This window comes from Salvia splendens, chromosome 8 (genome assembly GCF_004379255.2).
Source record: "Salvia splendens isolate huo1 chromosome 8, SspV2, whole genome shotgun sequence".
NCBI classification, from domain to species: domain Eukaryota; kingdom Viridiplantae; phylum Streptophyta; class Magnoliopsida; order Lamiales; family Lamiaceae; genus Salvia; species Salvia splendens.
The window spans coordinates 4,637,670-4,649,795 of record NC_056039.1 but is presented as its reverse complement, the minus strand read 5'-3'; the positions used below and the strand labels follow the sequence as shown (position 1 = coordinate 4,649,795).

Sequence of the window (12,126 nt, the reverse complement as noted above, 5' to 3'; positions counted from 1 at the left end):
GATGATATTTTTTGTATTAGTACAATTACAAGGTCATAAACGTACATGGAGAGCTTATTTTTAATCTTATTTTATTACGTGTCCTTTAAAAAAATATTTAATATTTTAATCAAATACTATTTCTTGATGAATGTCGATTTACTTGAATACAGTATTATGGAGTATTAATTATCGGCAAATAAACTGTAATAAGTGAAGTGTAATTAATTATCGGCCCAATGTGAAGTTTTATGGGCTGAAACTGTACCGAATAATGTGGCAGGCCTCATATCCTTATAAGCCCATCTATTGAATAAGCAGAGTACATAAATCTCCAAACCCTAATCTTTTCACTCCTCCTCTGCTGAACCGAATACCTAGCTCTACCGGCAGCAGCTTCGACGGCGTAGGAGTTCGTCATATTTTCAGGTAAATCGGATAATTTTTTGTTTCATATACATCGTTGTTATATGAATTGCCTACATGTTTCCTTTTTCTCGGATCTATTCTTCGAGTTTTTCCATGTCGATTTGCAGTCATCTACGGATCTTATACTTCCGTTTTATGATTATGTGTGTATGTGAAAGCGTGATCTAAATTTGGAAGGACTCTGCCAATTCTTTGTAAATACTCCTAGACGTTGAAACAGTTAAGATCAAGTATTCATGGGCGATGTAGTCTGTGTTTTATTTAAATATGAATGTATTAAGTTGGTAGTGTCCTTGAGTGGTGATGTAGTATAAATCCTACTAAAGGCCGACGTTTTATGGTTGGATGATTTGTAATGTTATTGAAGTGTATGTTATGCAGCACGACAACATGTCGCCGTTTGCCACTTGATTCCAGATAATGTGCTGTTTTTGTATGTATTGTTTCAATTTATTTGTTGATTATTTTATAAATATTTGTGAGATACTATTGATGGAAGTTTTTGGATAGTTTTGGTTGATATTTCTATTCGTGGCTGCTATGTGCTTAATTCAAATTGATGTAATGGTTGTGATTGTATTGATAAGTAAACTTAATTGAATTTCTTTTCACATTTATGTTTATGTTTGAAACCTATGGAATGTTGGTTGTTTTTCATTTTCTGATGGCTATTTGTTTATATTCAGAGTGCACTAGAACAAGATGGTGAGAGTTAGTGTGCTTAATGATGCTCTGAAAAGCATGTACAATGCTGAAAAGAGAGGAAAGCGTCAGGTCATGATCAGGCCTTCGTCGAAAGTCATTATCAAGTTTCTTATTGTCATGCAAAAACATGGTATGCCCCTTTGGCTCTTCTTATGCACTAGGTTCTTTTGTTTGGTGCAAACAAAAAATCAAATTTTTAACTTGGTGCAACAGGATATATCGGAGAGTTTGAGTATGTTGATGACCACAGATCTGGAAAGATTGTGGTTGAACTGAACGGTAGGTTGAACAAATGTGGTGTTATTAGCCCCCGCTTTGATGTCGGTGTCAAGGAAATTGAGCCCTGGACTGCAAGGCTGCTCCCATCAAGACAGGTACAATTTGGAATTGCAACATTGTTTGTTTCATTCATGAGTAATTCACATTTCTGACTAAAATTTCCAAGTGAGAGGGTTTTCTTAGGTATGTCATTACTTGGTGAATACTAGTAATACATATATTGCAAATCGGCGTAGGAGTAACTTTCTTGATTTTAAGTTGGGACTTTGAATAGGAAAATAGCTAACATCATTTCCCATTCTTACTGCAGTTCGGCTACATTGTGCTGACAACATCTGCTGGAATCATGGATCATGAAGAAGCTCGTAGAAAGAACGTTGGAGGCAAAGTTCTCGGTTTCTTTTACTGAACATGATTTTGGATATGAGTACTGTGTGTACTGCTTTTACATCTCAATTATAGTTTGAATGGTCAAGTTGCATCATGGGGATTAATTCTCATGTAGCAGTTTTTTTGTTAATTTTAATTTTGATCATTACTATCCGATGTTATGGGATTGTGCTTTTTTTTGAAATTGCAGTAGATCTCTGATTTTTGTTGAAAACTATATGAAATGCGTTTTGAACATTGTTGTTTCTCGTTAGTTCACTATATTTTTTAGGCAATGTGTTTTCGCTTATTGGGAATTCTTGTTGGATGGTTTGTGTTGCCCGTTTCAAATGAGAATTTAGGTATATTGTTAAATCACGTCCGCCATATTTGATGTCTTGCATAATCTTACGTACTTTTTAAAATTAAATAGTTATCTATAGTGGTTTGTATATCTCTTCATTACATTCTTTTGAATATGTAGTTATCACATGATGTATGTATCTCTTCACATATTTTAGAAGTTTATCTTTCCACATTGGAAGCTCTATCAACTCATATTATTCTTATATATCTGAACGATAATTGTTGGAGCGACGTGGATCATCATTATGTGTGGGGAAGAAATTTAAAAATAAGCACTACTTTGGCGTTTAGTAAATGGTCCCTTATAATATCTTTATTATGAAATGAAAAGGCTATGGTGAATACCACCCACTTTCCAAAAGTAACCACGAAGCACTTCAAATTATAAAAGTATTCCCATTAATTCATTATTACCGATTTTAATGGTATTCGTGAAGCTCATACTTTAATTCATGAATGCTGTTTTTATCTATACTATGTGTTCTACATTATTAACCAAAAACATGATCACCTCAACCTAGCTAGATTAGAATTTCTTTACAAAAGTTCCAAATGGATCATTATATCATCGATAATTATACTATTTAATTACAACTAATTTCATTTATTCTCTAATTTTTTTTAACAAAAAAAACACTCACTGTAGATATGCTCTGTTCCAAATAAATAAAATGGAATAATACAAAGGCAAAAATCCACCAATATTGAGCATGAAACAAACTTGTTCATAGCATTCACACACTAGATTCATGATTTGATTACATTGACTTGAAACAGAAATGCCGAGTAAAACCAAAATATACAAGGAGAGCTAATAAACAACCCCCATTCCCGTATGACATCTAGTTACTTGTATCAACAAATTCCCCTCTCTTCTTTTCATGCCTAATTGAAACTTGTTTTCTAGTCAGCCAAACATATAATTGTAAAATGGGAAAGATTGAAAGTGATGATCCCCCACAGGCTGATGTTGCCTCTCTTCTTCACTCATACTCCACAAAGAGTCAGTTGGGCAGTAATCCCATATGGGAGAGGCCACTGCTTGAGAGGTGAGCCCGCGGTTCTCCTCCGGAAACTCGAATTCCTTCCATAGGTCATCCATGGAGTATACCTTGTTCCCTTCTTCCACCTCCAAAACACCAGTTTCTGGTAGTTTCATCCCACCGGTGTCGTAGAAACTCCGCTCCCCCCCTGCCCCCGCACCCTTCCCCTTTGCCAGGGGAGACTCCCCCGGCCCAGGGCTGGTGGGGGCGGACGAGGAGGAGGAGGAGTTGGAAGATGAAGAAGTCGAAGACGATGAAGAAGAAGAACCTTTCTTGTTCTTCTTCCTCTCTTGAGCCTTCTTCCTCATGTGGGTCCTCCAGTAGTTCTTGATCTCGTTGTCTGTACGCCCAGGTAATTTTCGGGCAATTCTCGACCATCTGATAAAGTAAACGAGTAAGAATCAAGCAACACATGGTTGCAAATTCAGAGAATGAGAGAAATTGGAAGCATCCAATTAGTTAGGGGTCTTTAGGGAATGACAAAAAAAAAACAAATCCGTGCGGTCTCTGCCTAAAACGGACAATATTAAGCTATTGTGCAGTACGAACCTATTTCCCCATTGGGACTGAAGCTCGACGACGAGACGCTCTTCGTTGGGAGTCATCTTGCCTCGTTTGAGGCCGGGGTGGAGGTAGTTAACCCACCGCAGCCGGCAGCTCTTGCCGGTTCGTTTCAAACCTATAACAACAACAACAACAACAAAAAATTCCGAAACTCTTTCGTTATTTTTTTTCATGGTTTCATTCTTTTGGAGAGACGATGGCCGTTTGCCCTAAACAGGCCTACCTATATATTGTGTCTCCCGCCAACCTTCAAACCTGAAACTTTGGCAACGAAATCCCATCTCCGATCTCCAAACAAGTTCACGTAGAATACAAGCTGGACATCTTCTTCTTCTGTCCATGGCCCTTTTCTCACTTCTTCTTTCTCCATTTTCATTTTCATTTTCATTTTTTCTCTGTGTATGGGTTGAGATGCTGTGAAGGGTGAGTGGGGAAATGTATATATACTAGGAATTTTATGTGGTAAGAGCATCCACAACCGTGCTCTTGCCAGCGGCACGGTTGTGGACCCGGGCGGTACTATTCATGCCTGCTCTCTGGCAAGAGCACAACACCCACAACTGTGCTCTTCCGCAAGGACGAGCACAATTAATATAAAATTCAATTACACAAAAACATTTCCATAATATTAAAATTCATTTAAAACCCACAATAAATATTACAAATGACAAATAAAATTAAACATTGCATAATTAAAATCCTAAAAATTAAAAATTACATAATTAAAATCCTAAAAATTAAAAATTACATAATTAAAATCCTAAAAATTAAAAATGACACTACTCGTTGCCGAATTTCGCCCACATGTGGTTGATTAGGTCTTCTTGTAGTTGATTGTGGATTCGAGTATCGCGCATTGTGTGTCTTGTCTCGATCCTCTGGCCAACCGTCGTATGCTCGCCTCGGCGTAGGGGAGACCTCGCTGTTGAGCTTCCGGCTTCGTCCTCGTCGTAGAAGCTAGCCGCCCTCGGCCCTTCGTCGGCTATAATCATGTTGTGTAATATAATACACGTGAACATGATGTCGGCGATATTATTCACGTACCACAGCCGAGTCGGCGATAGTTTGTATGAGAATTATGAATGAGAGATGAATGAGAGATGATTTGATGTGATAAATGGATGATGAATGTGTGTATTTATAGATGATTTTGGGGAAAAAAAAATAAAAAAAAATCAAAAAAATTCAGAAAAAATGGGAAAAAAACGGCCATATTTTTGGGATTTGGAAAATATTTTTTTTTTATTTTTTAGCATTATTTATAATTAAATACCGATTTTTAAAAATAAAAAATAAAAAAAAGTTTAAACACAACGGCTATGCCGTTGACGAATGGGAGCGCGCCACGTGTGCGTCCGCTGGCACGGACGTGCTCGATACATCGAGCAGCGCCGTGCCAGCGGCGCGGCTGCAGCGGCGGCGGTCCTGCGCCTTGCCAACGGCGCGGACGGCGGTGGCGTCTTTCGCCACCGCTGCGGATGCTCTAAAAGAGATAATAATAGTGTAGTGTGTATTATATTATATTATTTGGTAGTGGGTTTGAATTGAGTGAATTAATGAGAGATTTGAATGTGATGGAAGAATGGATTAGGCACCATATATAAATGTGGTTTGTAATAAAATTTTGTGATTGATAGGAGAATGTGGCTATATGATGCAAGCCCATTATAAAGTGCGTTTTCTTTTCTATTTTTTTTATTTTTTTATTTTTGTAAGTGGTTGTTATATTCATGGCCCTTCATTTTTTTCTCAATTACATTGTAATTTTTGAAAGAAGTTACTAGTAAGCACAGCTCATGACAGGTAAAGATAATGTTATTACTATGAGACTATTTTGAAAAAAAAAAAATCTATTACCGTATTTTATTGTTTTCAATTTTACATACTACAATTATGTATATAGAGTGTCGTGATGCTGCTTGTGACTGTGATGGTGGAATCGAAAAAAACATTATTGGTTAAGTAGCTAAGAAGAATCCAAGAAAGGCCAAGCTTTCATTTCCTTAGAGATGAAGTTGAATATTCTGGAAAAATAATATGAAAGGAATTATTTACAACTTTCGGAAATAAAACAATAAAACATTATATATTATTCTTTTATTGTGTACATATTTATGATTGATAAATCACGAAAGGTAGTTGCAACAATTTTATCTCTTTTCAATGCCAATTTATATGGGAATTGGAAATTCTATCACTTCTGTTTCTTGTGATCAAAGTGTGAGGAGTTTATTAGATATGTTAGCTATGGTTTTAGGGTGAGGAGTTTATTGTGATCAAAGTGTGAGGAATTTATTAGATATGTTAGATATGGTTTTTTGATACAATTCATCAAAGTATAATAATATCTCCAAATTCAACTTGGATTTTTAGTCCTAATATTTTCCACATTAGGTTAATGCTTGGTGGAATGCTGTTAATTTTTCTTTATTCATGTATTACTATTTTATAAAGATAGACACTTCCTGGAATTTTCCTTTATTGGGAAAAAAAAATTCGCCTTGGTAGGTTTGTCAACCAAGAATATACTTTATTTTACGAAATGATTTTATAATTTCTTCTTTCACGTAATACTCAAGCAGAAAATGCAGAATGGATTGATATTGTCAAATTAAAATCTAAATCATTTTTTAGATGGAAGTGTGATAAATTTTGTAAAACATTTAATGCAGATATTCTTTGTCATGGATTGCGAATTCATCCTCAAAGACAGATGTATTATTGTATATACATGAAAAGAATATAGAAAGAAAAAAAATCACAACCCCAAAAGGAAAATAAATAATTCACCTCTACCCATTAACGATAATATGACAAATTAAAAAATGAAAAGTTAGCAACAGGTCGCGTTGCAGTTGGCAGTGCGGAGCTGTGGTGACCTTGAGGTCACGGGTTCAAACCTCGCCACCAGCTGGGAGACTTTCGGCCTTAATCCGCAAGTCCGGTTGAGCATGATTAGTCGGATTCCGTCAAAAGACGGATTCGGTACACATGTGGTTAAACAAAATAAAAATGAAAAGCTATTTTGTAGGGAATATTCTTGTTAAAAATGAAAAGCTATTTTGTAGGGAATATTCTTGTTTGTGTATATCATTTTGCAATTATTAGCTTGTAGAATATTCTTTAAATATATTTAATATGGCTTTAACCCAGCCATCAATTGAGACGTTGAAACCAAATGATATAAAGTTATGTTATCTTCACAATTGATATGGGATGCCACCAATTTAATTTCAGCCTCTGAAATGTAATTCTATACTATTATTGTTTGAAAATGATACCACTATCAATCTAATAAAATTGGTGGGCTTTTGCATCATCTTGTTAGTTTTCCTTCTACTATATGACTTGACAACATTAGGATAAAAAAAATACTATATAAACTCGTTTGCATTAAGAAAAATAATCACAATTGATTATATAATCCTAATATTAATAGTATATAGAAGCTTGCCACTAATGTAAGAATACTCGAACACATCTTGTAATCCTAGTGAAAACAACAACATTTGTGAGTTTTTATTCTCCTTATAAATTAAAGAAAAAAATGTATATTTACACAAAAATAATACTACTAATAGTTTAATATGTTCATAATTTTAGGTTTACAATTGCATCGACTATATTTCAAGCGAACTAAGTGGAGTAGTACTACTTATCACAATTTGTCCTAATCAATGATATTTAGGCATTTATCACATCCTAATTGAGAAGATAAAACTAATTAAGGTGGCTCCTTGCTTTAGGGGTTGTGGTTGTGATGAAAGTGGAATTTAAAGGGTCACCAAAAAGATGAACAAAAATGAGGTGGATGCCACTCTTTCATCGCCACTCCCACTTGAAATAGTAATATTTTTTATTCTCACATTAACTTGATTAAAATAATGCCAAGATGAGACATATGTGGGTCAAATATATGTGTTTATCTTTGTGTGTGATGGTTTTGTTTTGAATGCTTTGTGGACAAAAATATAGTGCTAAGGTAGGGCTAACAAATATTAGCAAGAAAAAGTGAAGACATTATTATATAGTATTGATAATTTAAAAGATTGTTTGTGTATCACCATGAGGCACACCTGCCTTCGGATTCTTGTCATAAACTTTTGTTCAACTCTTTTTCTTCTTCTGCATGACATCTTTCTTTTGCAATTATGGTTTTTCATTCTTTTAACACAAATTATTCCGAAATTAATCTACTTTACCAAATAAGTTTCACCATACTGTGATAAAGGACTTTTCCAGAGTTTTTTGAAATTGTGATTGCTAGGACATTTTGCATAATTTATTATCTTAATCAATTAATAATATATACAAAGAATTTTTTATCACCACTTATTAGTAAAAAAAATACTCGTAGTATTAATCTTTCATGCGGTAACGCCATACATCTATTGCATATTTGGTACTCGATGTAAGTATAATTAAGATTTTTATTTACATATCATAATTCATATGTGTAGAAAGTACTCCACAATTCGAAAAATAATACATCATGGGCCTTTTTGGTATTTAAGGGCTTTTAGTTTGAAGCAAACGAGTGGGTCCATATTCTTAAAAAAAAGCCCGTGTAAAAGTTTCTGGATCGCATTTCCAGATAGTATAATTTTAATAGTATTATTCAGTCTTTTTTTTATGTCTAGATATAATATACTTATATACCTATAAATATGATTTTGTATCATATTTTAGACTCTAGTACTAATTTATCAAAGGCATTTCTATTTCTGTTAAAATTCATGATTCATATATATCTATTGACCTTTACTTGATTGTGCAACATCTTCTTATGTTAATCAAAATTATGTACTTAATCACGAATTCAAAGGAATAGAAAGTTCAATATCCTTATGTTTTATGGATGAAATACTAGCGAACGAAAATAAAATAACAAGATTTGCATTTTAACTTTATTAAAGTTGACTAAAAATTATGGGCTACAAAAGTTTGAAATAAAAATATTTGCCTACAAATACCCATTGGGCCTAACTATAAAGGCTATATATTAGGTTTTCATTTTCCTTTGTTATTGATAATGTGGAAACGTGTAATTCAATTATTTAATTTATTAAAGTAACTTTCATCGTTTATTTATATTTATTCAAGAATATACTTTTCAATTCCAGATCGAGGGCCTAAATACTAAATAGATGAGTCATAAAGGTTATGCCTAGCTATTTTTTTGGTAAAAAAGGACATATGTTTTGTATAAATTATAAGAAACGGGTTGTGATTTATTAGTAAAAATGAAAATTACGCAAATTTGATTAACACATTTTATAGAAATTGTCACATTTTTATGAATCAGGGAATATTCTTTTTAAAGTTTGATATTTTAACTAATTAAGGACTATTTGTTATCAAACAAACAATCATTATTTGGCGGACACAATGAAAAAGACACACTATATGATATGAGCATAGCTGATGAGATCATTTCAGTAGAAATTCGAAAACGGCATTTAATTTAAAATGTAAATAGCTGAAAGTTACAAAAATATTTATATGATGAATACGACTATACCAGGGAGTATAAACTAAACCAATTATTAGGACAAACAACCATTTCATACCGCTATTTTCAACATTTATTTAATTGTAATCATAAGACAATTTTCCTGATTGATGAATATATAGTTGAGTATTTTTAATTTTATTATTACTCCCACCACCTCCATTTATTGGCACCAATTTCTAATTTATTGACACTTTTATTTTTTACTATTTTTAAGTAATGAAACTCATATTTTATTAACTCATTCTACTCACGTTTTATTATATAAAATAGAATTTGCATTCTACTAACTTTTTTCCATTATATTTTTTAAAATACTGGTCAAATTAATTGGTGTCAATTAATGAGGGGCGGATGGAGTAACTTTTTTCTAAGTATACGAGTCCTTTTTATGATATTAATCAAGAAAATTAAGCATGATAGAAATTATCATGCATTCCTATATCTCAACCAGCCCAATATATATTCTTTAATCTTCCAAGTCGAAAGAATCGTCTCAACACAAATGAGTTGTACTAATTTTTACTAATACTGAAATTTGTCTAATCTTGTGTGAGAACGTCATCAGTACACAATTATTTGGACACTAATCGGTTTATGTCTAAGAGCATCTACAGTGGGGCATACGATAGTCAGCCCGATGCATCGGGGACTATCGTCCGCCACTATAACCATGCGAACGATGCCCGATGCATCGTCCGCGGTATCGTCCGCCCCACTGCGGGCGACACGGACGGTGTAACGCGTTTTACATTTTTTTTAATTCTTCAAAATTTATATATATACACTCTTCCATACACTCTTTCTTCTCATTCTCTTTATTTCACTTATTACAAAATGAATTCCGGTGATTTCCCAAGTTCGAATAGTCCGATGTTCGGTGGTGGTGCACGGTGGCCGGGTATAGACCCTGATGAATACCAACCCTTCGACTCCAACACCATGTACGATCCTGATTTCAGCACAGATTCGTACGAGCTGTAAGACATGGAGTCGTCTCCCACCCCGCGGCCGCGCCTCTGGCTCCGCCACCGCCGCCTCGGGCTCCGCCACTAAGATGAAGCGGAACAGGCAAAGAGCCCAGAAGTTGCCGCTTCCGGAAAAGAATGAATAATTCGCCCTATGGAGGACGAACTACAACCCGGATGAACCCATTGTCTTGACGAAGTGTTGGATTGATATTTCAGAGGACCCGGTGTTTGCCAACAACCAAAAGCAAATCGCGTACTGGGAGCGCATCGATGATCGCTACAACGAGGCCAAGCCTGCGGCCGCCTACAAGCGTCATAGGGAGCAGCTCCGCAAGTACTGAGATCAGGTGAAGAAGCAGGTCAATTTGTTCTCGTCGGAGTACGAGAAGTGCTTGAAGGAGCATGGCAGCGGCGAGAGTTTGACTGATGTGCACGATAGAGCGCTTGTGTCGTATATTTCATTGTACGGCGATTTCAAGCATTACAACTCCTGGCTCCTCTTGAAGGACAAACAGAAGCTCCAATGAGGGATTTTTCCCCTATCGGCTGAGGCGAAGAGGACGAAGAACACCACCGCCGATGATTATACGAGCAGCGACGGCGGATCACCTCCGATGGACCTCAACCAGCCGATGTACGAGGATGAAAGTTTCGGCACACCGATGTCCTCCCGGCTTCCCATTGGCAGCAAGGCTGCCAAGAACAAAGGCAAGGAAAAGGCGACATCCTCACAGGCCCCGGCCCCGATCTCGACCACGACCCTAACCCCGACTTCGGCTGCGGGACATGCCTACGCGGAGTTGGTGGCGTCCGCCAACCTGAGGACGTTGTTGGACACGCACCACGCCCTCAAGCAGTGCGAGGACCCGGGCGAAGCCGAATACCTCAAGTGGAAGATCGATGATCTGCGCCGCAAGTTGGGAATGATGTAGAGTATGTCTTTTTTATCTGTAGTGAACTTGTTTTTTTTATTTCTAACTCTTGTAACTTTTTTTTAATTAAGTAATGTAGGATTTGTCTTTAAATTGTGGTGCTTTTTTTTATTATTTTGCATGACATATTTGAAAACATAAAATTAATTAATAAAATAGTAGTGAAAACTATAATGCGGACTTTAGGGCGTCACACTTCATGTGGAAGGGTAGGAGGATAGAATGATGATGTGACGGAGCATAGAGCGCCCCATAGTAGCCCGCTCAAATGCAGGAATTATGGTGGGTCCCACCACTTGCCTTGGACCTAGTTTTCATACTCTTTTTCCATTTATTTATTATACACAAAAACATAATATAGCCGTAATTATTGGGCTGCATTCCGAATGTCAATGTTAGGTGAGACTACTGAGAACGTAGGAGTCAACTCTTAGACTGATTCGGAATTTTATGCCGAAACCAAATGCTGCTTTAATTTGAATATTTTTACAAATAATGAGTTTAATTTAATAGACATAATTAATACTAATCATTTTTATCACAACCCAAGATCGAAACGGTAGTATTAAATTAGCTTATTTCATGCGATAGTAAAAATTCTATATATACTGATGGGTTAAAAGGTTTTTCAATGAATCGATACAATCGAGAGCGAATCATAATGATACTCAAATTAATTAATAAAGTTCACTTTTTCTTTTTCTTTTTTGAGGAAACGAAATTCATATTATCCCACACTTATTTTTGTCTCAAAACGCTATCTAGAAGCATTATTAGTAGGATTTGTTTATCCACTATAATTTCCCACTCCTATAAAATCTATTTAAGCAGTAATAATTGCACGGGTTTGACTTTTGAGGTTATATTTTAAATTTGTTGCTATTATTATTCAATTGTGTTTGAAAAATATTACTCATAGTATGTAATTAGTCCGCGGGGAGTATCATTGTCTTCACACATACAAAACGAATCTCTCA

The 12,126-nt window shown here is 35.4% G+C and overlaps 2 protein-coding genes across 3 annotated transcripts; one reads left to right on the top strand and one right to left on the bottom strand.

The window, feature by feature from the left end:
* The first annotated feature begins 314 nt into the window (after positions 1–314).
* Positions 315–1,999, top strand: LOC121743095 (40S ribosomal protein S15a). Its single transcript, XM_042136284.1, has 4 exons — positions 315–408; positions 1,095–1,243; positions 1,327–1,487; positions 1,703–1,999. Exons 2-4 carry the CDS (start codon positions 1,111–1,113, stop codon positions 1,799–1,801), a joined length of 393 nt encoding a protein of 130 aa, XP_041992218.1. The 5' UTR covers positions 315–408; positions 1,095–1,110; the 3' UTR covers positions 1,802–1,999.
* An 832-nt stretch (positions 2,000–2,831) lies between these two features.
* On the bottom strand, positions 2,832–4,151 carry LOC121745460 (transcription factor MYB59-like). 2 transcript variants are annotated; one of them, XM_042139378.1, is made up of 3 exons: positions 3,958–4,151; positions 3,720–3,849; positions 2,832–3,548 (listed from the first exon to the last, which is right to left on the bottom strand). In XM_042139378.1, the coding sequence occupies exons 1-3, from the start codon at positions 4,073–4,075 to the stop codon at positions 3,035–3,037; spliced, it is 762 nt and encodes a 253-aa protein (XP_041995312.1). In that variant the 5' UTR covers positions 4,076–4,151; the 3' UTR covers positions 2,832–3,034. The 2 variants fall into 2 exon arrangements, with proteins under 2 accessions (XP_041995312.1, XP_041995311.1); XM_042139377.1 differs by having other exon boundaries at positions 3,990–4,120.
* Positions 4,152–12,126: the final 7,975 nt, after the last annotated feature.